This window comes from Squalius cephalus (genome assembly GCF_949319135.1).
Source record: "Squalius cephalus genome assembly, chromosome: 1".
In the NCBI taxonomy this organism is placed as follows: Eukaryota; Metazoa; Chordata; class Actinopteri; order Cypriniformes; family Leuciscidae; genus Squalius; species Squalius cephalus.
This window is the reverse complement of record NC_137122.1, coordinates 16,583,440-16,611,420: the sequence shown is the minus strand read 5'-3', so window position 1 is coordinate 16,611,420 and position 27,981 is coordinate 16,583,440. Positions and strand designations below refer to the sequence as shown.

Below are 27,981 nucleotides of genomic sequence, written 5' to 3'. Positions count from 1 at the left end.
CTACCACATTGGACATTGCATTCTTAAGGGGTCATGAAAGCTCAAAACATTTTTTTTTTTTTGGAGATGTGCTTTCACCCAATCATATTCAGTAGCCTATATATACAAACAAATACCTTGAGAACAATAACCTCACGCTCATGTCCATCACCGTCATCATAACCTTCACATTTATAGGAAAAAAGGTTTACACACTAGTGTTCCAATAAACCACATTGAAACTATTCTCCTTCAATTGTTTTTTGTTTATTTACTTATTTAATATACAGTATGTTATAAACAGAACGTCTGTCAGGACCACTATCGTCAAATACGATTGACAATTAGCATACAGTTTGGATTGGCGGTATGGTTCTGTTCTAGGCGAGAACTCCCTGCGCATCCATGCAGCCTAGCGTGGATAAGAGCAATGATATCCGCAACACATTCATGTTGGTTCTGTTCTGTTTATCCTAAGGGGGGTGACAGAACAGACCCAACATGAATGTATTTAGTTTTTATTCAATCATAATTAAGCCCCAGGGCCAGTTTAATACCAGTTCCAGTACCCATCCCTACTTACAAGAGAAGCAAAGAAGGATCCGTTGCAAAGCTACATGACAGTATATCTTGCATCTGGGTTTTCTAAAACCATAAGTGGAAGAATAACTAGTCATTTTAAAAACAGCAGTGAAGAACAAATTGAAAATAAATCTCAGCTTCCTGAACAGTTAAGCTTTTACTTTCCTTCATGAAAGAGTACGCAATCTACAAGAGATACACAAGTGACTATAATATAAAACTCATAAGCATGCACAATAATATCATTTATATCATGAAGCAAAATGATATACAAGAATAAAACTTTTTGACATTGTTCTTTGGAGAGGAACTCCGCCTTAGAGTTGATCTGAATCTCACAAGTTCTCAAAGATGAACTTTATTCACAGTGAAAACTTCTGATAATGTTTCTTTGTCATGTCGGTTATGGCTGGTTAAGACAGATTTATCCACATATTTTATTGCTTGATGCATTATTGTGTTGCATTTGGTGAAGACGCGGCATCAGACCTGAAAATGCTGGACCTGTAGAGGATCTACTTACTGTGAATGGTTTTTGAATGTCTGTAAAGAGAAGATAAATGATTGAAACACTTCCCACATGCAGTGCAGTGATGCGATTTTTCTCCAGTGTGGATCCTCTCATGTGTTTTCAGATTTGATAACTGACTGAATCTCTTGTCGCAGTGTGAACACTTGTAAGGCTTTTCTCCAGTGTGGACCCTCTTATGTGTTTTCAGGATTCCTGACATACTGAATCTCTTGTCACAATATGGACACTTGTAAGGTTTTTCTCCAGTGTGAATCCTCTGGTGCACTTTTAAATCGCACCCTCTAGTAAAAATCTTTTCACACTCAAAGCACATGTACTCTCTTACACCAGTATGTATTTTATGATGAATTTTTAAATGTTCTAGACGTGAAAAACTCTTTCCACAAACATTACATGAATGGGGCTTTACTTTTGTATGCGATTTCAGGTGCATCTTCAGGACTGTATACCACAAAAATGTTTTTCCACATTGATCACACATGAACGGATTCTCTCTAGTGTGGATGTTCATGTGAATCTTAAGGTTTGCTGATTGTGTGAAACTCTTTCCACACTGATCACATGTGAACGGCTTCTCTCCAGTGTGGATCATCATATGCTTTGTAAGGTGTGCTTTTTGTCCGAAACTTTTCCCGCACTGATCACATGTGTATGGTTTTTCCTCAGTGTGGATTATTGTATGGGCTTTCAGATGTGTTGTCCGATTGAATCTCTTGTCACAGTGTGAACACTTGTAAGGTTTTTCTCCAGTGTGGATCCTCTCATGTTTTTTCAGGATTGTTGACTGATTGAATCTCTTGTCACAGTGTGAACACTTGTAAGGTTTCTCTCCAGGGTGTATGTTCATGTGTTCTTTAAGGTGTCCTGATTGTGCAAAACTCTTCCCACATTGATCACATGTGTACGGTTTCTCTCCAGTGTGAACTCTCATGTGAACCTCTAGACTATCTTTCCTTGAGTAACTTTTGCTGCACTGATCACATGAGAACGGCTTCTCTCCAGTGTGAACTCTCATGTGACGCTCAAGACTTGGTTTGTTTGTGTAACTCTTTCCACACTGAGTGCAGGTGAAAGATTTATTGGCTCTTCTTTTCTTTACATCTTTCTGTTTGGTTTGAGAGCAATTCAAAGGTTTTTCTCCAGTTATGACTTGCTTTTTCTCCTCAACTTCACTCAATTCTTCATTCTCCCCTGAAATACAAGTAAAAACAATTCATTTTCAGTAACTCATAATAAAACAGAGAAATGTGAAAGGCATAAAAGTGAACCCTGATGTAACAGTGGACAGTAAACAATTGCCATAAAAAATTTGACCCTGACATTTTTCATGAATGAGGTACATTGATCTTCAAATTAGGGGTGGGCAATCTTCCCAAAATTTTATATAACAATCTTATAACAAACAATCAGGATCCACAGCCACAGGATCTATCTATCTATCTAGAGTGTTTTTTTTTTTTAAATTATATATATTTTAGGGCTGTCAACGTTAACACATGCAATTAATTTTTGTCAAGTTTAACTCGTTAAAATATTTAAATTAATTAACGCAGCATTCGTGTCATTTTTATCCAGACATCAATAGCTGTATTAGTATCAGCGATACTGGCCTTCATTCCTAAAAAAGATGGTGTTAAACAAGTATTTATAATATACAGTCTTTATGTTGTCTCTACATTAATTTGGAGATTAACTGTGAAATTATTACATTATAAAATATATAAACTAAATTTAAACCTATAATCATAGAAAAAATGTGTGATTTATCGAGTTGATTTTTTTAATCCATTGACAGCACTAGATTATATATAGTGCTGGGCAGTACAGGGAAGGAGTACAAGGAATTAGGGCTGGGCGATTTAAATCGCGATATTGTCATGCGCATCTCGTCAGTAAAGCCGGTTCCTTGATTAGTAGTAAATCACCATCACCTGCTTTCAGATGAAGCGGCATTTAGGGCTGAGGAGATAATTAAGTGATTAATTTAGTGATGATTGAGCATTATTGAAGACACCTGATGTTAACAAGCAGAATCACTGAAGAAGAAAATCACAAATTGTAAGTTACCATTAAGGTGATGGGTGTTTGCTTTAGTTGGGCTCTAGACCATTATATGTTTACTTTAATATTTATTGTTGTTCGTCTGCTGTTATTGATTTATAACAGTTACATGAACAAAGTAAAATGTGATCTGATAGTGTTGGTTATGTTTTGACAATCATGCTGTGATCTGAAAAATGAAACATATTGAGATAGTTTGGTTTAACTTGTTAGCAGCAGTTTAGTGATTCTTCAGCCTATGATTATCAGGACTTTACTTATAATGCAAAATATTTAATAAACATTGTTCTGATAAAAAAGACATTCAGACATATTCAATTAAAACACAGACATCAATAATCAGCCTGTGAATCTCAACAATGGTGACAATAATAAAGCATGTTGCAGTAGCTGCCACCAATCACAACTCATTAATGGCTCCCATCATGCATTGCGGTATGAATAAATTATGATCTGAATTGTCTATGTAATTTACTTTTCCTCATTGAATATTTTGCTCCTCACCATTGTTGAGATGCATAGACTGAATCTTGACATCTGTGTGTGCCTAAAAGAATGATTTTTTTTTAAACAACTTTAAAGAAATCCTTTATATTATATCAAAAATTCTGGCCATTTCTTCAGATTCACAGTTATGCTGTAACCAACAACATAAATAGAAGTCAGAAAAAAGAATTTTAATGAGTTCAGTGATCAAATTCAAATGATGATTGTCATAATATAACCAACACCATCAGATCACTTTTTATTCTTTGTTCAACTGGCAGTTTTAACTCAGATACAATCACCAAACAAAATCTAAAGTACACATAAAAGGGTCAGAGCCCAACTAAAGCAACTACCCATCACAATAATGGTAACTTACAATTTGCAATTTTCTCCTTCAGTGATTCTGATTGTTAACATCAGGTGTCTTCAATAATGTTCAATCATCACTAAATTAATCACTTAATTATCTCATTAACTTAAACACTCTTGAGTGTGGACTCATACACTCCCAGGAGTGTTAATTTAACACTGGAGGTTCCGCTGTGTACAAAGAGCCGTAGTTAACTGACAAGCTGAGCCATATCGCATTAAATATCGCTGGCGATACGTCTGCGATATTGATGTGATTTGGCTCAGCTTGTCAGTGAACTACGGCTCTTTGTAGTGAATGCCACTCCATCTGAAAGCAGGTGATGGTGATTTACTACTAATCAAGGAACCGGCTTTACTGATGAGATGCGCATAACAATATCGTGATTTAAATCGCCCAGCCCTACAAGGAATGTATGTATTAGAGGTCGACCGATATGGGTTTTTCCCCGATAGGTTTTTATTGCCGATGCCGATATTTAGAAATCAGGGCAGCCGATGGCCGATATATGATGCAGATGTTTTGGCCAATATAGGCCAATAACTGTTTTTTGGCTAACAGTTAAGTAGTTAAGAAGTGAACAACACAAGCCTCTCCAATCAGTGCAACTATAATTTAAATAAAAATATGCTAAATATTAAATACACAAAACATATAAACTTTTGGATGAAAAATATAAAGATTTAGTACACTAAATTGGCCGTCGGTCCTCTTTTCAGCATGGAAACCTATAGTTTTATTCAATGGATTATATGCTGAAGTCTCGAACGCGAGACAAGACCGCTGCCTTTACAAGCACTAAAACGCTGTCGCTTTATCAGTTCATCACAATCTAACAAAGTTCTGTTATGATCAGTGAAGCTGCCAACAATGTACTATAAATCTCTTAATTACGTACGTTTAGTTTGTTTCGCGAGCCTGAATAATTTAGCAGCACTATATATATATATATATATATATATATGTGTGTGTATCTATATCTATATCTATATCTATTAGGGGTGGCACGGTACATGAAAAAACATCCGAACCGTTCGGTTCGCTTGTCTCGGTTCGGTACGTGTGTGCGTCGCACGGTTCGACGCATGCGCAATGTAGCCTCGTGCCCGTGCTAAATCACAATCAGATGTATGTAGAATAACATTACGTTGTCCAGCAATCGATTTAAATAGTGCACTGGGTTTACTTAGACATTTAATGAGATGAACGAATAGAGAGTCCTCAACGGATTGAAGCGCGCGTCCGAGTAAAGACTCGTGTGCGGTGTGTGCGCGAGCCACAAGAGAACACTGTATCAGCGCTAGGGCTGCAACTAACGATTATTTTGATAATCGATTAATCGGACGATTATTTTTTCGATTAATCGATTAATCGGATAGGTTTTTTAAATTCAATTTGATTTTTGTTTATAACTAAATAAAACCCTAAATCAGGGTATTTATGTGTAAAAGTGTACTTTAAAAAGTGCAAAAGCCACACATTGAGTTTTACTAATATAATCTTTAATTTTTACATTTTAAACCCCAAACACAAAAGTTTGTCCAGTTTTTAAACAGTAAAACTTCTTTAAATATCCAAAATATAAATAAACAAAACAAAATATTGAGTTGCGCTGCTCATATAAACTTCACATTATGAAAATAGGACACACACAAACATGTTTGTAATAAGATATTAAGCAGCAGATTTTGAATTCCAATGTAGAATGCGATCTGTTATTTCTTGATAACAGACCGCTGCGAAGTATAACACACCAGAAAAACAGAGCGTTGCTATGGACGCAGGATTCTAACCGTAGAGACGGAACGGAGTATTTTCTTTAGCGGAAGCAATACAATCATTTTTAAATCAATAAACTCCTTTTTAAATCAATATTTTGTGTAAAATTATTGATTTATTTGGTGGGTAGCCATGTAATAAGCGGGATTATCCCTTACATAGTAGACAAATGCTATAAAAAGAGAGCGGAATGGAGGTACGCAGCTGACAACAGGCTTGATTAAAAGTACAGGAAAAATTATGTATTACTGCACAAGCATTCGCTGAAAACCACTGACTACAGTGACTAAAAAACAATATTTTACTGCTGCTGTTATTAACTGCCTTTATATTTAGTGCTTCACTTTGTAAATACCATTTAATTTAACCTATTTCTGCGGTAGCGCTATTTTAATCCATCACTTATGTTGCGAGCGAACTGATTGCGCAACCTGATGCTCGATACAAAATAGATCTATTGTGACTGTCCCGAAGTTAGTAAACAAAGCTGTTTACACAGTAGCATTGAATTAAACTCGACTATACCATTTTCACATCTTCATATAATGAGAATATACAGTTTTTGCTTGCTGTGCTGATGTTTCTCTCCGATTACTCTCTGCCATTTCGCGTGACTGCGTTGTCATGAAAGGGACGTCATCAGTAACGCTCCCCGTGACGTGAGCAGACCAACTAATCGACAATGACATTCGTTGACAACGATTTTCATAATCGATTATTATCGATTTTATCGATTAGTTGTTGCAGCCCTAATCAGCGCCACTGATCGCAGCGGCAACGAGCACTTTCATCACTTGATTAAAAAAAACACATTTCAGCGCTAGATTGCTTCTTATTTAACAAACGAACGAAACGAATAATTTGCTAGTTAACTGGAGATGTTTTATTTATTTGTATTGGTACATCCGTGCCGCGAGACGTTTCAAAAGTGGTGGGGACAATATCGACCCTGGCAAAAAATGGTGGGGACATGTCCCACCTGCAAATTGCGCCTATGATAACGAGACACGAGGAGAAATTGACAAAGAACTGTCCGACACAGCCCACATAGCTCTCACTACAGATGGATGGACCTCCAGGGCCACTGAAAGTTTCCTCACAGTGACCGTTCACTCACTATATTACTTCGAAATGGGAAATGAGAAGCTGCGTTTTGCAAACACGCCCTATTTATGAAATAAATAAATAAATAATTAGATAATTAAGCTATATAACATATGCTGAAGTACATTTTTGGAGTGTTAAAGATTAAAAGAAAAAATAACAAGAACCGTACAGAACCGAAAACCGTGACCCTTAAACCGTGATACGAACCGAACCGTGGGTTTTGTGAACCGTGCCACCCCTAATATCTATCTATATATATTTATATATATATATACATATATATCTATATCTATATCTATCTATATATATATATATGTATATGTATATATATGTATAACACTGAAATGACAAATAACAAATATATTTAAAAAATGTAATCAGATCAGTTAATAAATCTAACGATTTAGTTTAAAAAGTAATCAGAACAAATTATTAATGTAATTAAAGCAGCACTCAGTAGCTTTGGGATTTCTTCGCTGTATTCTCGCTTTTTGCTCGCAGGTTTCTCTCTAGAGCTCCCCCCACAGCTTCGGAATAGATATTTGACAACACTGTTGTAAAAACTCGTTGGTGATTCTCAGACACCAGAGGCTAGTAGATCAACGACATCAAAGCAGATGGGACATTCTTTAAAACGTCTTCTTCATTCGGGTTCGAACAGCGTGAGGGAGCGCAATAATGACAGTATTTGAGCAGATTTCTTTTGCCGTAAAGCAATTGTTTACATCGCGAGACCTGATCTCACGCGATAGTTCCTGACGCGGCGGCCGCCCGGCCCGCCGGCTCAAAGTTGCAAGTGCGGATTTTCCGCTCACGGGCACCAGGGGGGTGCGAAACGACCACCATTCAACCCGAAATAAGTAATATAACCATTCCAGTGACTCCGAAGCTGTTCAGTAAATGTAAAAAAGTTACTTAGTTCACCTTTAAATAATTTAAATCATGTTTTTACTGTGAGGCATTTCTGTAATTTCAATGAAGACCTTTGAGTTTGTGTTTTAATAAACGGAATTATTATCACTATTAAACCAAGTACACGCTAATGTACAATAGTAATATGGTGCTTTCAAGTCATCTCATAAAGATCATATTTACGAGTTGAACGCACATGAACACAACCGCAATGTCGTAAATACGAGTGGGAAGCTCGGGATTTTCTTTAATCCTCGATCTTTACAAGTTGGGGGTGTGTCAGTGAGAAACATGATGGAATACCACACTACTTACATGTATTTAGCAGTGATATGTCAGGCTTTTCTATTTACAGTGTAGTAGGCTAATTGCCTGCACAGAATATGATGGCATTATAGGCTAAGTAACAAGTAAAAATGTGACGATACCAGCTTTTTGAGCGCTGTTGAATGGACTCTTAAACACTTCTGATTGGCCATTGTGTTCACACACTCAACACAAATGTCTCTGATTGTGTTCACAGCCTCAACATATACAGTATATTGCCAAAAGTATTGGGACACCCCTCAAAATCGGGTCGCTCTCAGGAGCTCAGTGAATTCAAGCGTGGGACCGTGATAGGTTTCCACCTGTGCAATAAGTCCATTCGTGACATTTCTTCACTACTAAATATTCCACGGTCAACTGTTAGTGGTATTATAACAAAGTGGAAGCAATTGGGAACAATAGCAACTCAGCCATGAAGTGGTAGGCCATGAAAAATCACAGAGCGGGTCAGCGCATGCTGAGGCTCACGTGTTCTCTGGAGTGACGAATCATGTTTCTCTGAAGGGTTGTTCCAATTCCGATACTAATAATGGAAATGTAATGCATATCGGGAATCCGTTCTTCTTCGCTGCTCTAAACAGTGGTTGCTTGTGTCAACACAGGAAGTCGTGCTGCGTAGCCAGAAGTAACCACTGATTTTGGAGACAAGGATTCTCCAAATCCTTATATAAAATATAAATATCATGATTTGGAGACAAGGAGCATATGAACCGTTTAGCTTATATTTATCATGCAGTAAAACCCCGCGCCCAAAACCAGTATCTGTGGATGAGAGTCTGAAAGAAGGACTGGTGGGACGTTGTCCTGCTCCACTTCACAGATGCTGAGTGAAATGAGAATTTTAGAATAACGGGACACTCATTTAGATTACACTTTATTCAACAGGAAGAACAGCTCGTTCCGTGCGTCATACGTCATTACGCTATTTCAACGTCATTGCACATGCGCAGTCCTTTCAGTTTCGGTTTTCAATCCGATCAAGCGTTTACGTGTTCTCTGGATCACATTACAAAAGGAATAAACCACCCCTTTCAATCCGATCGAAATAACAATACTTTTTTTTAGTCCGATTGAGCCGTCAATCCGATTATAAGTGTCCATGTAAATGCAGCTACTGTGGATGCAAGGAGAAACAGGCTAGAGGAGAGGGAGCAGAAATGCTCATTTTCCTAAAGAACTTGCCATTGTTATTAAAATTGTCAGCAATACTAAGTTCTCCCACAGTAGTGTTTGAAAGCGGGCGTCAATCAGCGGATCCGACTATCAGTGGATACATTAGGGATCCGCTGATAGACGCCTGCTATCTGTGTAAGCGCTCAGTGAAGAGCGTAAACAATTTCATTGTTGATCATTGTTGCCAATCACAGACATAAGGCGCGTTTCCATTCAAGATTTGCGTAAAATTTGTGCAATTTTTTTCTAAATATCGATAAAAAAACTTTTGCGAAATGACGGCGTTTCCATTAAATGATGTTATGCGACTAAAACGTCATTTTTTCCTCTGGCGATAAGTCATTCCAAAAATCATGGCAACAGACGTTGGTAAGTTATATATATATATATATATATCACAGCCACGTACCGCACTAGACATTATTCTTATTAATGGAAGGAAATGTAGGCTTGTTATCCAAGCATTAATGGCAAGGAAAAACCCTTTTACTGTGAGCGGCACATATGAAGAGTTTCTGGGTTTTTCTCACTCATTTCTGCTTCTAGGTCTTGATTGTGGCATTTCTTTGAGGTCCCTAACTGATCCCTAACGACTCGTCGATTCTGTCCTTTGGGAGACAATAACTTTATCGTGCACCAATAATGCAGTTCCACAAGGTTGGTGGTTTTAATGCCAAATATAAACACAAAACTTTAAACACAATATTAAAGGCCCATTTTGTGATGATTATGTCATCATCAACATTGAGCTGATAACACCTCAAACTTTTTCTAGGCTTTCTCTGCCACAACAATTGTGTTACACAAACACACTGTTACAGCAGCCAAAGAAAAGTTAAAGTAAAAGGAACGGGGACCAAGAGCCCAACTAAAGCAAACACGGATCGACACAATGGTGACACTTCAAATTAAATGAATATCAACATCTAAACCTCTGTTAATTCTCACTAAGATCATCTGACAGTAATAGTCAAAGTAATTATGTCTAAATGAGACCATACATGATGTTGAAATATGTCCACAATGGCCACATCTGAACTAGTTTTTAACCATGTACGAAGGTTTGATGAACGTCTATATCGGACGTGCAGAACACGTCAAAAAAAGACGTCATAAAAACTTTCATTCTGGCTCCTCAGTGGACGTCATTTCAACGTCCGATTTTTTTAACAAAGACATTGAAAAGACGTCTTTCGGACATCATTTTGCTTAGTGGGGATTCGTATGAAAAGGAGATTGTGGACATCTTCAAGATCGATCAATATAAAATCATCAGATCGCCCACCCCTACTTCAAATTATTAATTTTAAAACATAATATGCACAAATCCCATGTTTCATTTGGGAGGACAATTAAATATGTTTGATTTTGTTGAAAAAAACTAAATGTACCCTCTTGTTCATAGAAAGTGTCCCTTAGCCTATTATTTGATGCTTTATATTATTGCACAGCTTTAAAGATTTATCCTAATACAACAAACCAAAATCTAAATATTGAAGCTTTATAACCTTCAACATTATGAATGAAGAATAAACACCAACCTCTTTGTTCTTCAGGATCTTCTTTAATAAACTCAGTCTTTACAGATTTCAGCTCTTCCTGATGCATTGTGCTCGTCTTCACTTGTAGCTGATGGGAATATCCCAGCATTTATTGGAGAAGTCGGTCACTAAAGGCAGGATTTGTTGTGGGGGGGGTTTCACTGAACATGAATTTCTGTGTCCAAAATCAACAATAAATCAGTTACTGAGTTTTTTTTTGTGGGGAAAAATAACAATAATTTATACATTTAAGCATTTATGTAAGTGAAGAAGATGTCCTCCAAATTCTATCATTGAAGATACCAGCCTTACAAATATAAATTGTTTCCTCTTTGTAAACCATTATATTACTCTAATAAAAATAACAGTATCAACACAAAGAGCCCATCAATTTATAATGATCATTCACACTGCACTCACAAATGTGGAAGATTCACACATTGTATGCATTTGTTTTGTCTCCTTCCATTGCTAACATTTCTATTATTTCATTCAGCCTCCTTACATTAATACACAATATGATTTCTGTCAAAAAATATAGAAAAGAATGTAATGTTAACTATAAATAACAGTAAGAATGAAAAAATAAGCATTCACTATCTAAATGTAGTTTGGTTTTCTAATAACTACATTCAGAGCAATGAACTAATGAAATGATTAACAACATGATGTAGCCTAATAATATATGCAGAAACTGGCAGTGTTTTCTGCAATCATCTTTAAACAGAAATAGTAGCAGAAAGCTACTAGCTTTTTTTTTTTTTTTTTTTTTTTATGTTTTCAGTGTCTATACTTTTGTTCATATTTATGTTTAGATTTTAAATGTCCACGTGGCTCATTATATAGACTCAGTATTGAGTAATTAGCAGTATGTATCCATCTAAAGTAACTGCCAAAGATAAACATCAGATAAACAACATCATAAATAAAAACTTGATATCGGTTTGCATCCATTCCCCTCACAGATCGCGAGTGTAGCAGAAGCATTATCACTCCAAACATCGAAACAATCATTCACACTAACACACACACAATTAATTCAATTGTTTAAGTCGGCAAACACACAAACAGCGCGGTACCCGATTCAAACAAGGCAGAAACGACCTCCTATATTGTTGCATAAACAAACTGTGTAAAATGTGCTTTACAATAGTTTAAATAGACGAAATATACTGTGACCTGCTCACCTCTCCTCTGAAGACTCGCTCACACTGAAGTTAACGCGCGCGCCAGTGATGACGTCATCGCCGCGAGCCGCGATCAACGGCAGATCATCAAGAAGCGCCAATTTCTAAACGACAAAACATCTATAACAAACACATCAAACAAAAGTAAAAGGTATACTGATGTAGACAAAGAGTTTTTCATGGCTGTAATTTTTGCGTATACATGAGAAAAAATACATACTGCTGTGAGAGAATAGGCTACATGTGCTTTAAGTGAGAGAAAGACTTTTATTGCAGCTGAACATTTAAAACAGGACCAGAGAATTCACACCGGAGAAAAAACCTTACAAGTGTTCACACTGTAACGAGATTCAGTTAGTTAGCCATTAAATGTTAGCCTGCCCTGGATGCCAGCCGAACGTAGCCCCGCCCACAACTGTAGACTTGGAATTAAGCCTTTTCCCGTTATTATTTGATTCATGGGAATGGACACCAGCCAAGAAAAATCTTTATTCTTATATGACAGGATAGAAACTCTGAGAAGATGTTATATTCATGCCAGGTCTATGCGTTTCGTGTTTCTCTGCTGTAGTACAAGATTGAGCTTAAATACACAATTGAGCGACTTTCAACTTCCTTGTAAGGTAGAAAAACATGTTGCTTATATTTAAAAATGGAATGTATACCTAATGCTTACACATGGTACAATCCACTATCCCTCTGTGTTACATGGTAGTGGTATACAAATGGTACATTTGCATCAGTTGAAACATTACTTTCCTTGCAAAGAGCATACCAACTGTACACATCTGAAGTATCATCATCATTGGAACGTCTCTGCTCAGTGAACGTGGCATTGCACACATACCTTTAAGCAGAATATATAATCCTCCCAGCTACCCTCCTTGTGTCTAAAATATGTTCCTTAAACACGTGTCCATGCAATCTATAGCTCATGCATTTTAAACTTCATGAGATAATACAACTGATTAGGAATATTAATAAAGAATAATAATACATAATATTAAATAATGAAATTATATTAAAAGATTAAATTATAAGTCTTAAACAACATTTTTAGGTCGGGAAGTTCGGTCTGGACTTGGTTTGTTGTGGAGCTATTATGCCTGAACCAGAGCTGCTCGGACCAATCAAATTGTCAGGGCGGGCTTTATACGATGATGGACAGATGATCAACAGTAACTAATCATCCATGTCACCAAAGAGCGCTTGGGTTGAATTTGTTTACAACAAAGACGGCTGACGCTGGAGAATTGAGATTTCACGAGCGTAGAGCGTTGGCGCTTGCAACGCCAAGGTCGTGGGTTCAATTCCCAGGGAAAGCAAGAACTGATAAGAATGTAAAATGTGTACCTTGAAATTCAATGTAAGTCGCTTTGGATAAAAGCGTCTGACAAATGCATAAATGTAAATGGTGTGCTGTCCGAGGAGAGGCTCCGGGCTCGGTATTCGGCCCAAACCCAAAGTACTCCCCCCGTATTCCTGGCTGTGGAAGAACAAGCCGAGAGTGAGTGGAGGGATGATGAAAACTGTCAAGGAATGTCAGGTGAGTTGACAGAGTGAATACATATATGCTTCCTCTCATGCTGATAGGGTAGACATGGTAATTGTTTGATGACAAGTTGATTGGATTGATTATTTGAATGTGCTCCTCCCGAACTTTGTTTATGAAACATCATAGATTCCGCCATTGTGTCTGTTATAGAAGATATCGACAGCGCATTAATTTTAAAAGAGGAAAAGAACCGCGATCAAGGCATTTGTCGATCGGAAAGATGAATGAAGAACATACGTCACTTACTCCATTGCTCTGATTGGTTGTAGGTCTATCCAATTGAGTACAGAGGCATTTTCATTCCTGGTTCGGTTGAAACACGCCCCATAATCACAGCCCAATGGAGCAGTATCAGACTCACATTCTGACTAGAATCTGAGTATGACGACGTCAGGCTAATTAAATGTACTTTTACTCAAGTAAATTCAGAAAAGTGTTCTTTATATTTTTATTGAAGTAATGTTTTATTGGGTATCTAATCAAGTACATGATTTGTGAGCTTCATCTACCGCTGAACACTTCAGACCAATGACTTGATAACAAACGAAATACATAACAAACAGAATGAGAAGGTATTAACATGAACACAGCAGAAGTGTGTGATATCAATATCCAGAATATAAGAACATACAGTAAATTATAAAATGAAACGGACATCATGAAAGCAGTTTATATATGATTAAATGAGCTTACAGGGTTTTAAAGGCAGGAATCTTAATGACTTTGCAATTTTGTGCCATAAAATAATAAAAGAAAATGCATGACAAGATAAGACGAACCCTTTTATCCACAAAGAACTTTGCTCTGCGCTGAGCATGGGATATCATTCCAGTTTAACAGGTCGAGTTGTGGATTCATCTCAACACAGTCCTCATTTCCACCATTGTTACTCGGCTCACCTTTCCTCCAAAACCTGAATAACATGTATTAGATTTTCAGTTATTCACAACCCCAAATTCATGAGTCAACAATACTCAAGAATAAACTAAAGCAGTACAGAAAGAAGAGTAAAAGAACAGAGATGAAGAGATTTGTTCTAATATTGGAAGTATTGTGTCTTCAGCTGTTTTCTGAAGGTTGTGATAGTCTCTTTTTTAAAATGAGACTGAAAAAATACTGCTTTTTTGTGAATGTTTCAGCACGCACTTACCCTTTATTCAGTTTTGAACCATCCACCCATTTCATGTTGTCCTCACTCTCTGTGTCAGACAAACCAATCCACACAGTCAAACCTATCCTCTCCACGACAAATGAATATACAAGCATCTGTGTGTGAATAAAAACATGACCAGTCAACACTTTGCTCTCACACTGATCTCACCATGTGTCCACCATGAGTTCACAGTGAGCTAAAAGTGTAACTCACAGCGCATTCACTGTGTGCTCATAATATGATCTCAATATGAGCTCATCCCAGCTAGAAATGTTATTGTTCTATCAATGTTTTGAGAGCATTATCTTATATTCTTGTAATGTTTTCTGTAGATAATTTTAGTTTTAGTTCCAGAATGTTCTCCTAATGGAAGGATAACACTCTCTAAAAACATTTTAAACATGTTTAGTGATAACATTGATAGAACATTATCCCCTAACATTCTTATAAAGTTTTAGCAGGAAGTTTCCCAGCAGACACAGGACTGAACCTCTTAAAAGAGGTTTAGATGTTGAAGTTTGTTTGAAAGTAATAGTTTGGTCACAGTTATGGTGATCAGTATTTGCTTTAGTTGGGCTCTTTGGCCTTGATTTGAGTTAGTTTTTCTCTGGTATCAATTTTAAATGAGCATAAAGGTCCTGAATTTATAAAGCATGAGATCTTACAGTATTTTAATTAAAAAAATTATTTGAATATTTAATATAATAAAAACAAAATATGTGTACAATACATTTTTGACCCCTTCAGTGAGACAAACACAAACCTCAAGAATCAGCGTGTGAATCTCAATAACAGTGATATGTTTCATGCTGCAATTTAAAAAAAAAAAAGTAAAAAAAAAAAGTTTGTTTGTGTTTACGTGAAACAGAGTCTAGTTCACAGTGTTTAGTTTGTTTTTTATTATTATACAGTTTTTCTTATTTAAATGCTGTTGGATGTCATGCTGTAGAAACATTATTATAATCAATTATATGAAATTAATAACATATATGATGGTCTAGAATAGATCAATTGATCAGAGCACTACACAGCAAAAAGTCCAGTGTTAAATTAACTCTCCTGGGAGTTTATATGGCTCCAGAGTCAGTGTTAAAATATGAGTGTTAAATTAACACTCAAGAGTGTTAAAGTTAATGAGCTCATTAAGTGATTCATTGAGTGATAATTGACCAATATTGAAGACACCTGATGTTAACAAGCAGAATCACCAAAGGAGAAAATCAAATTTTTTAAGACACCGTTATGGTGATCATTGTTTGTTTTAGTTGGGCTCTTGACCCATAAAACATAAACTTTAGATTTTGTTTGGCTGTTGTATCTGAGTTATAACAGCCAGATGAACAAAGAGAAAAGGTGATCAGGTGGTGTTGGTTATGATTTGATAATCATAATTCGACCTTAATATCAACTCTCATTTAGAGAGTCAGGTTTACCTTGTTGATTACAGCAGTCTGTGATTCTACAGCAAATGATTTTTTATCATTATCAATATAGTCCAAAATATTTCTTAAAAATTGTTCTGATAAAAAGACTTAGAAACTTACTTTATTTAGACACATTGACATCAATAATCAGCCTGTGAATCTCAACAATGGTGACAACAATAAAGCATGTTGCAGTGCATTCTGGGTGCCACCAATCAAAACTCATTCATGGCTCCCATCATGCATTGCGGTATGAATAAATTATGATCTGAATTGTCTTACTAATTTCCTTTTCCTAATTGAATATTCTGTTTGTCACCATAGTTGAGATTCATACACTGATTCTTGATGTCTGTATGTGCCTAAAAGAAAGATTTTGTTTTATCAGAACAACTTTTAAGAAATCCTTTAGACTAGTTAGAAAAAAAGATCTTATGCTGTAGAATCACAGTGATGCTGTAATCAACAATATACATTTAAGTCAGAGATTAGACTCTAAATGAGATCAGTGATTCAAGTGAAATTATGATTATGTCAAAACATAACCAAAAAAACCTGATAAACTTTCTCTTTGTTCATCTGGCAGTTATAACTCAGATACAACAGCCAAAGATAATCTAATGTTTACAGTTTAAGGGTCAAGAGCCCAACTAAAACAAACACTGATCTCCATAACGGTGTCTTAAAAAAATTGATTTTCTCCTTCAGTGATTCTGCTTGCTAACATCAGGTGTCTTCAATAATGCTCAATCATCACTCAATTAATCACTTAATGAGCTCATTAACTTTAACACTCTTGAGTGTTAATTTAACACTCATATTTTAACACTGACTCTGGAGCCATATAAACTCCCAGGAGAGTTAATTTAACACTGGACTTTTTGCTGTGTACATGATGATTATATTTTTATCATTGTAACAGAGTGAAATATTTGACACAGTTTTCCATATCCAAAAAGGGATATCAATTCCATGTCTAGTAATGCTACGATCCACTAGAGGGCGCTCGTTAGATCACAGGGTTTGTATATAAGCTGAGTGCTTGCCTGAAGAAGTAGTTAAAGGGTACATAACATGCACAGTTTCACCTAATCTCATGTTAATCTTGAGTACCTATAGAGTAGTAGTGCATCCTTAATATATCCAAAAAGTGTTTAGTTTTATTATATTTATAATAGAAAAATACAGCTTTCCGATTCTCTCCGGAAAAAGCCGAAGTCCTGGAGGCGGAGCTATAGAGTCAAGCGGTAGTGCTTGATTTCCAGCAAAAGACAGAAATCTGATCCAGTTGTACTTACATGAATGGGGTCTTTTATCACTGGGACCGCTCCACGTTTTAATAGCAAACGATTTGCAAATCCAGCGTCGACCTGGGCCTTGTTAATAAAACATTCGTCACTGAAATGACCAGAACACACAACAGCACTCGGTACTCCGTTGCTGCGCCGGAAAAACAAACTGCATCCACTGTTCCTGTAACACTGGGTTCTTTGGAAAGCTGGACACGGTAAGCTTTCCCTCACATCCAAAAACACACTTTTTTGGAGACATTCTTGAACAAATCCTATGCAGCGCTGCCGATGATTTCCTGTTGAAGCGCGTTGATGTGCGCGGTCTCGCTCTCCTCTGGGCGACGTGTGCGCGGGCGCGCTTTTCCGAGAGAAATGCTCATATAAGGAGTTCCACTCTGGTCTACGTCATTAGATCCACGGTCGAAAAAAACCCAGCCGAAACTTGTACCAACCCGGAAGTAAGATTTTCGGCACAGAAATTCTCCGTTATTCGTCCAAAATATATTTTTTAAACTTTTCCCATGTTTAGCATGATAATCCATCTCTTTAACATTGTAAACAACTCTGAATACATGAAACACCATTGTACCCCCCCTTTAAGTTGGGTAGACGGAACATGTTTTTTTATGGCTACCTTGAACTGGTTATTAAAAAAGTCCTAGTTGGTAAACTTTGGGTTTTAAGCTCGACATGTGAGTATATATAAATATTGTCTTCCTTATTATTTTAGAATGTGGGAGGAATGCTTATGTTTGTTATTTGTTTTTAATGGTAAACCCTCATTTGTGGCTAATCTAAACAGAAAAAAATGAAAAGTTACATCATCATTATCAAGTAGCTGACATCATCTGATCACATTTTCTCTTACTGTTCTTGCCATAACACAGTTCCAGCAGCCAGAGAAAACTGCCCTACTAAAGCAAACACTGATCACCATAATGATGATAGTATGTCCAAACTATTATTTATTTTTATTATTATCATCTAAACCTCTGTTAATCTCAATAAGGACTTTGTACACATATGACAGAAGTAAATTTGGTTTGTAATAAGTGAAGCTGGTAATACTATTTGTGGAGTTCAAACAAATGTTCAAATAAATCAAACAAATGTTTAGATGTCAACCCAATTTTCATTTTCAACCAAAATTTTACATCTGAGCAATGTTGGAGTCCACGTCCAATAACATTTCTAGCTAGGATGAGCTCATATTGTGATCATAGTATGAGCACACAGTGAGTGCACTGTGAGGTTACACCTTTTAGCTCACTGTGACTCATATTGTGATCATATGGAGAGATCACTGTGAGATCAACGTGTTGACTGGGGAATAAGTGTGATTCCTCTCATTCATTAACAGACACTCACCCGTACAAACTCACCTGCTTCTCTTCACTCTTGATAATGACCAGATCTCCACCATTATCTCTGCAAAACTGTCTGCTGTCAGACCAGTTCTTATATCCCATGGTGGTGAAAAACCCACCTAAAGCAATCACAGTTCCTAAAAGAAACACACACACTTTTTAAAACAGCAAAGATAAAGAAAACTAGGAAAATACACTACTGACACTGAAATGGATTTGTATTAACCATGTTTGAAAGCTGTCTTCTCTAGTTGATCACTCAAAGATGCAACATTGCTATTTACATCCAGTGTAATTACCACTTATGCAGTATCTAACTTGACCAGCTGCATTCTTGTAATTCTTCATCTCTTCTCTCTCTGCTGTGATCATGAAGTACTGCAGCATGATGATGATCATTAGAACAAAACAAATCAGCCAGAGACTCACGGTTATCAGCACCAAACATCTGCTTCCTCCTGCCAAACACACATATCTGTTAATAACAATTCACTTCTTAATCATTGCCTAATGAGCTCATTGTAACAAAAGTGCAGATATAAGGTTATTAGTAAAAACTGTTGAAAAGTGTCCCAGTCACCAGCTGGTGTGCTTAAAGGAGAACTCCGGTCAATTTTAACATTGAGCTAATTTTTTTGTCAATTTGGAGTGCTGTCAATACAGAGAACAACGACAAAAATCGGTGTTGCCTACACCGTGTTATCCTCTTTTTAAAATTTGCACCCTGTTGACTTCAATGGGGCAATATTTAAACCTGCTTTTAGCCTCTTAACATCCTTGATGTGTCATTACAAGTGCACAGCCAATGTGAGTGATTCCTTCAGAGTGAACACGAGTGAATCTGACTGCAGTAGATGTGAAAGAAATGGATAAAAATGATGTTATTTAAACCAGCGCAAATACCTGTATTTACATCCTGTTTTCGGTTGAAGTCCAAAGTAATCGATTGTCGAGTTCACGCGCATTGGTTTAGTACCTATGATCACGCGCGTGAACTCGGCAATCGACTACTTTAATTTTCTGCCAGTGCAGTATGATCTTGAACGGAACATTTCTGAAACAGAGAAATTTCTTGGACAGTGTCTCTTCTGATGTGACCCAAGCGGTCACAAGGACAATCACACCAAGATGTAAATACGGAAGCGATACAGGCGTCCAAAAAGGTGTTTATTTTAGCGAATGTGCAAATCAATATGTTTAAGTGCAGATATAATGTTATTAGTAAAAACTGTTGAAAAGTGTCTTAGTCACCAGCTGGTGTGCTCAAGTTGCCCACTAGAGGGCACTCCTTCTCTGACCTTTGCCACTCAGCCATGAACATCAGTCCCCATAATTCTTTAGTCAGACTCATCATGAATTATTGCATTCACCTGTTTATCATTACATTGTTTGTCTCAGCCTACTTATACCATGTTCTCTCTGTCATTTCTCATCGAGGTTTTGTAGTTGTCACACTGCATGTCTGAGCACTCTCCCTTGTCTCTTGTTTTTGTGGATTGTTTACAAGTGCTTGACCGATTAAGTCTCAAAGCAATCCGTGACAAAAAGATCTGCTAGGTACCAAAACAGCACCAACTCCCCTCTTCAACAATTGAGGCTGGAGTTTCACTGCACTCAAACACTGCTACAATAACCTTGTTCAACATCTTCACTCCAAGATCCGTCCTCCAGTGGTCTCTTCCACTAGTGGCGGCTGCCTGAAATACACACATTTTCCAGCTTACTAATTGGAGCATACCATTTTTAAGATTAACTCTTGCCTCATGTGACCAATAACTATATACACAAGATGATGTGCTCTCTTTAGGGCCACACCCACTCAGCTAAAACAGGAAATATGAAACAGCAAACCCCACATAAATATGGTAAAATTCATAAGAACAGTAAGAACACAGTTAAAATAGCGATGAAAGACAACTTCAAGGTCACTCCATCCCACAAACATTTTCTGTAAAGCTGCTTTAAAACTATATATAACAAATTTAATTTAATTCTTATTAAATAAAAAAAAGTCAACCCTTTGTATGTAAATGAGAGGGCTTTTTTTTAAAGTCTATGTTTTTTTTTTTTTATATGGCAAACATCTGAAATTGCTATTTGTTAAAAATATGCTAACAAGAACATATGCTAAAGGAGCCTGGCTTCTCTCAAGGTTTTTTTTCCTCCATTCTGTCCCTGATGGAGTTTTGGTCGCCTTTTCTGCCTTGTCTTTTGGCTTAGAGTTCTCAACGGGTCGGGTTGGCCCGACAAACCCGATGGGACCCGCGGGTTCGGGTCGAAAATATAAGCAAATGACTCGGGTCGGGTCGGACCTGGGGCTTAATCTTTTCCGCTCAGTGAAAAACAAAACAAACAAAAAATACATTTATTAATCATCGCTGCTGTTCACCGTAAAGAAAGTCTGGCTGCTGCGTGCAACGTGCATCATGGAGAGGGGCGGGGGCAGACCTGACGCTGCGTGCACGCCTTTAGCCTGGAGAGAAGAAGATGGAGTTGGTGAAAAGTAAACTTGCCGCAGGTGAATTCACCGTCGCTACTACAGGAGTGGGAAAATCAGAGGTCTGGAAAGTTGTTTGTATTGTTTGTATTGTTAAAAGGCGTGAACATTAAAAGTTGATTTGAATTCCCATCTGCTGGTCATGATAATATGTGTATGAGAGAAAAAAATATATATCGTCGGGCCGCGGGCCGGGTTCGGGCAGATAATTCATGTTGCAGTGTCGGGTTACATCGGGTCCGGGCTTTAAAAGCCACGGGCCGGATCGGATCGTGTTGTAATTTTCAGGCCCGTTGAGAACTCTATTTTGGCTTGCTTAGTCGGTGACATTTAATATAATATTCAACAATATTATTGATCTGCATGCATTGACACCATTATATGAGAACTGAACTGGACGATGACATCACGATATTCTCCAGAGCATATATATATATATATATATATATATATATATATGAACTAAATATTTTTTACAACTAAGATGAATCATCACTGAATTTACTTAAGCTGGACTGTGAACGCTGTTTTCTTCGGGAAACCACCTTTGTTGCATTATATTTCATGTTATCACTGTAAAGCTGTTTTGAAACAATATGTGTTGTAAAAAGTGCTGTATAAATAAAGCTGACTTGACAACAGGAAAATTATTCTGATAATACATTTCATGTAAATGCAAAACTGTAGACACATTTATCACATAATTAATGAAATTGTCAAATTCCTCATCTCTTCAAACACCATTAGAACTTTCTGCTTACTTTGTTTTTGAGCTTTTCCTTCATCCTCGCTGTGACTCTGTGTTTGAGGTCCAGATGTGTTATTAATATTTCTGAAGGCCTCTGATTCCATGTTGTGCTCTAACTGAACGTCTTGCAGGATGTCTTCACAGAGGAGTTGTGTTTAAATGAAAAGTACATGGTTTTTACACTGTACGTAACACAGGAAAGGGTTTTTAGCTCAGACACAGAAACAACTCATGTACCTCAAAGCAATATCTATATTTTCCCACGTTCATGTTGGCAGCTACAAAAGCAACAAGAGCAATCTTTCACCATCCAAACAGGGTTGTACAGCATAAAACAGGCCTAAATTTACAAAAAGCCCATCCCCCCATCAATTGTTTAAAAAGTTTTACGAATCACCACAATATGATTTTGTTTTATTTAAAAAGATTCAGAATAATACAAAGGCAAAAAGGAATCCAAAGGCAAAAATAACATAAATGTATATAAGACTTCACCCAAAATGCGGCCTGAGAAACCACACTCAAACACGCCTTTTATACCCCTCTTGTTCTAGGCCGTCTTTAAGACTATGGGCTGTCATTATAGTTCAGCCATTCCCTCATACTCATACTGGTCCTGAGTTAACATAAGCTTGCATAAGTACATATTAAACTATCTATTTTTCTTCCTCACACTTATTTTATGCAGCACATATATAATAGCTTATCTGGTAAGTTTTCCATTATAGTTGTTGAGACTCTACCCAGTGCTTCACACATTTTTCTCTGCCAGAAGCAGATGTTCACAGTTTCTTTCAAAAATGCATAGGGCATCAATAACTGAAGCACTGTGAAACCACACACACCCACACCCACACCCACACATTTTGAAAATGGCAGTTATAACTCAGTTACAGCAGCCAAACTAAATCTAAAGTTAAAAATGTAAGGGTCAAGAGCCCAACTAACCCATAAACAATGATCACCATAACGGTAACTTAACATTTGTGATCAGGTGTCTTCAATAATGCTCAATCATCACTCAATCACTTAATTATCTCATTAACTTTATCACTGCTTCAGTGTTACTTATACTACTCTGAGAATGGACTCATATAAACACTGAGCAGTGTTAATTTAACACTGGGGATTTTGCTGTGTAAACAGCTTCTTGTCAAGAAATGCTATATGCAGCAAATACATGACCAAAGGAGGTAAGTGTGTGCTGCAAAAATACAGTACACTACAAAGTTTCTAAATATAAGTTAAAGGTACACACAAAATACATTACATAATTTTGCCTGATCCTGTATCCATGCAATTTATACAACTACATTTGGATTATTAGACAATGTTGAAATAAAGTGAATCTGCAGAGTGTTGCATTCAAAGGCATTTGACACCCAGAAGAAAGAGTTAAAACTCTTCACATGTGCTCGCGCTCATGACTGCTACTGAACATCTGAACACAAAGAAACAAAACAAATAAAAGTACATCGATGGATCTTCTTCTGACTGTTCTCCAAAATATAATCAAATGTATATTTCTGCAAGCATGTTTAAACTGGTTAACTGTCTACGGCAGGCAAAGGCATTCATTTTCAAGTCGAGTTCGCACGCCACTGCGCAACAATAACTTACACACAATACCGCGGGATGGCGGGTGTTCATAAACTGTGAACAATGGTAGCTTTATTTAATGTAAATTAATGTATATGTCCAAAAAACGGGTAATGTCATACTTTCTACACAGCAAAAAGTCCAGTGTTAAATTAACTCTCCTGGGAGTTTATATGGCTCCAGAGTCAGTGTTAAAATATGAGTGTTAAATTAACACTCAAGAGTGTTAAAGTTAATGAGCTCATTAAGTGATTCATTGAGTGATAATTGACCAATATTGAAGACACCTGATGTTAGCAAGCAGAATCACCAAAGGAGAAAATCTATTTTTTTAAGACACCGTTATGGAGATCAGTGTTTGTTTTAGTTGGGCTCTTGACCCATAAAACATTAACTTTAGATTTTGTTTGGCTGTTGTATCTGAGTTATAACTCTCAAATGAACAAAGAGAAAAGGTGATCAGGTGGTGTTGGTTATGATTTGATAATCATAATTTGAGGAGAATTATTGAGAGAATCTCTCATTTAGAGAGTCAGGTTTACCTTTCTGATTACAGCAGCCTGTGATTCTACAGCAAATGATTTGTTTATCATTATCAATATAGTCCAACATATTTCTTAAAAATTGTTCTGATAAAAAGACTTAGAAACTTAATTTATTTAGACACATTGACATCAATAATCAGCCTGTGAATCTCAACAATGGTGACAATAATAAAGCATATTGCAGTGCATTCTGGGTGCCACCAATCAAAACTCATTCATGGCTCCCATCATGCATTGCGGTATGAATATATTATGATCTGAATTGTCTTACTAATTTCCTTTTCCTAATTGAATATTCTGTTTGTCACCATAGTTGAGATTCATACACTGATTCTTGATGTCTGTGTGTGCCTAAAAGAAAGATTTTGTTTTATCAGAACAACTTTTAAGAAATCCTTTAGACTAGTTAGAAAAAAAGATCTTATGCTGTAGAATCACAGTGATGCTGTAATCAACAATATACATTTAAGTCAGAGATTAGACTCTAAATGAGTTCAGTGATTCAGGTGAAATTATGATTATGTCAAAACATAACCAACAAAACCTGATAAACTTTCTCTTTGTTCATCTGGCAGTTATAACTCAGATACAACAGCCAAAGATAATCTAATGTTAATAGTTTAAGGGTCAAGAGCCCAACTAAAGCAAACACTGATCTCCATAACGGTGTCTTAAAAAATTTGATTTTCTCCTTCAGTGATTCTGCCTGTTAACATCAGGTGTCTTCAATAATGCTCAATCATCACTCAATTAATCACTTAATGAGCTCATTAACTTTAACACTCTTGAGTGTTAATTTAACACTCATATTTTAACACTGACTCTGGAGCCATATAAACTCCCAGGAGAGTTAATTTAACACTGGACTTTTTGCTGTGTAGTATCGTGGCGTAATAATCTGTTTGGTTGTAAAATGTATTACCTGAGTGAAATTAAATCGAATATATCGTCCTGACTCCTGTGGAATCATTCATTCACAGACAGCTTACGAAGATGTTCAACTAATAAAGATTTTCATCGCTGGCAAAAATATGATGCATTTGAAGATTTGCTCTCACTTGACTATAGCCTACTGTAGGTCCGCTGCCACTTCATCTAACGCTCTTGATGTGCTTAAATCTTCCTGTTACGACTCCGAGTCCAGTGTGAATTGAAATCACTTCAGATGTTTCAGTGCGTGCAGGGAACTGAACAGAATCAGGAACTGAATCATTCAAACTGATTCGCGAACTGACTTAGACAGATCTGCCAACTTGTTTGATGAAGTCTTTGAACAGAATCGACTCAAAAGAGTGATTCATTTGTGAATTGAGCATCGCTCAAGCCCAGAAAAAAAGATACAGCGCGCTTGGAATAAACTACGCATTTAACAACACATATTGCATTAAAATAAAGTAATGAGAGGAACATCGCCCAATGTAACGAAGTAAAAGTACAGTTTTTTCATTAGAAATGTACTCGAGTTAAAGTAAAAAGCACATTCAAATTAGGACTGGGCGATATATATCATGAGATTGTTATGCGCCTCTCATCAGTAAAGCCGGTTCCTTGATTAGTAGTAAATGGCCATCACCTGCTTTCAGATGGAGCAGCATTTACTACACAGCAAAAATTCCAGTGTTAAATTAACACTCAAGAGTGTTAAAGTTAACGAGATAATTAAGTGATTAATTTAGTGATGATTGAGCATTATTGAAGACACCTGATGTTAACAAACAGAATCACTGAAGGAGAAAATCACAAATTGCAAGCCATCGTTATGGTGATCATTGTTTGCTTTAGTTGGGCTCTTGACCCTTATATTATTAACTTTAAATTTTGTTTGTCTGCTGTTATTGATTTATAACAGTCAAATGAACAAAGAAAAGTGTGATCTGATAGTGATGTTTATGTTTTGACATAATCATGCTGTGATCTGAAAAATGAAACTTATTGAGATAGTTTGGTTTAACTTGTTAATTACAGCAGCTCTGTGATTCTACAGCATGTGATTATCAGTATTTTTCTTATAATCCAATATATTTAATAAACATTGTTCTGATCAAAACACTTTCAAATGAATTTATTTGGAAACACAGATATCAACAATCAGCCTGTGAATCTCAACAATGGTGACAATAATAAAGCATGTTGCAGTGGCTGCCACCAATCACAACTCATTAATGGCTCCCATCATGCATTGCGGTATGAATAAATTATGATCTGAATTGTCTATGTAATTTACTTTTCCTAATTGAATATTCTGCTCATCACCATTGTTGAGATGCATTGACTGAATCTTGACGTCTGTGTGTGCCTAAAAGAAAGTTTTTTTTTTTAAAACAACTTTTAAGAAATCCTTTATATTATATTTAAAATTCTGGATATTTATGCACAATCACAGTTATGCTGTAAACAACAACAAAAATCAAAAACAAAGTTCAAATGATGATTGTCATAATATAACCAACACCATCAGATCACTTTTTTTTCTTTGTTTATCTGGCAGTTATAACTCAGATACAGCAAACAAACAAAATCTAAAGTAAACATATAAGGGTCAATAGCCCAACTAATGCAAACACCCATCACCATAACGGTGGCTTACAATTTGAGATTTTCTCCTTCAGTGATTCTGCTTGTTAACCCTTTAGGCGCCAGAGGTTTTTTCCTAAAACGTTCGATTTTGACATCTTAATTTCAAAAGGCTATATCTTAAAAGTGATAAAAGATAGAGACTTTCTGTAAATTAGAGAAATATTAAGGATGACCCAAAGTTTATGTAGGGATTACATTTTCCCATCTAATTTGCATATTATGACGTCATATGGTGGCCGCCATCTTGGATTATAAAATTTTTATGGTTTTTGTTGATGTTTATTTGGTTGTTTGTTTTTTTTTAGCTGACAAAGACACACACATCACAAGGACATGAACACAAAAAAAGAACACATATTGTGTACACTACTAAATGGTCAGGGAAATAGATAGTAAATCAACAGTGTAATAAATGGCAGACAAAAACAATTGTTGCAGGGCTTTTGCTGTAGAGATAATGACTCCCTATTCATCCAGGTGACATTTCTTGTAGTGTTTCATGGTGTGGTCTTGCGATAGACTATGCATAATAGCCCCTCTGCCCCGTGTCACATCACCTCTTCTCCTGCTACGAGCAGCAGCGCGCGCGGGCGCGGCCAGTTCTGCCTCGCGCGCGCGCCGAATGTGCACAGCTCGGACTACTGTCATTGTCATTGCGACTCCCCACCCTGCCTCCACGTTGCCCCCTAACTGCCCTATGAATACTTCGACCTCGTCTAACATACCCAGTGGCATTAGACAAAGTCTCCACCACAATACTGTCGCCGCGATTGCGGAGAGGCACACGGTCACGGCTAGCGCGGTAAAAATCTCCCGCGGCCGCCTCGTTCCCCACAACACTAACACGCCTGCTAACTTCGCGATGAACACTCCGACCCCGGGAAACATTGTTCCCACCACTGACATTGGGCAAAGGACCATCTAACGTTATATTGGGCAAAGGATTCACCGTTTGTGCTTGGTGTAGGGCTATACTTTCACTTTCAGAATCACCGTCATTTTCTGAAGGCAGATAACGTTATTCCCCTTCAGAATCAGGGTCCGTGAATAGAAGACACAACACTTCATTGCGGGTAAGCTTTATTGATGCCATTAGATAATAATAATAATAATAATCTAATGCAAATACTCACTGATGTTGACAATATTGCTCTGATAAAATGGCTCACTTGCACACTAGCTCCG

At 36.9% G+C, this 27,981-nt stretch overlaps 1 protein-coding gene across 1 annotated transcript; it reads right to left on the bottom strand.

Moving 5' to 3' along the window:
- Window positions 1–264: 264 nt before the first annotated feature.
- Window positions 265–12,108, bottom strand: LOC307170699 (uncharacterized protein). The gene is made up of 3 exons (XM_079891919.1): window positions 12,040–12,108; window positions 10,853–11,027; window positions 265–2,284 (listed from the first exon to the last, which is right to left on the bottom strand). The coding sequence occupies exons 2-3, from the start codon at window positions 10,959–10,961 to the stop codon at window positions 1,077–1,079; spliced, it is 1,317 nt and encodes a 438-aa protein (XP_079748045.1). The 5' UTR covers window positions 10,962–11,027; window positions 12,040–12,108; the 3' UTR covers window positions 265–1,076.
- Between the last annotated feature and the right edge of the window lie 15,873 nt (window positions 12,109–27,981).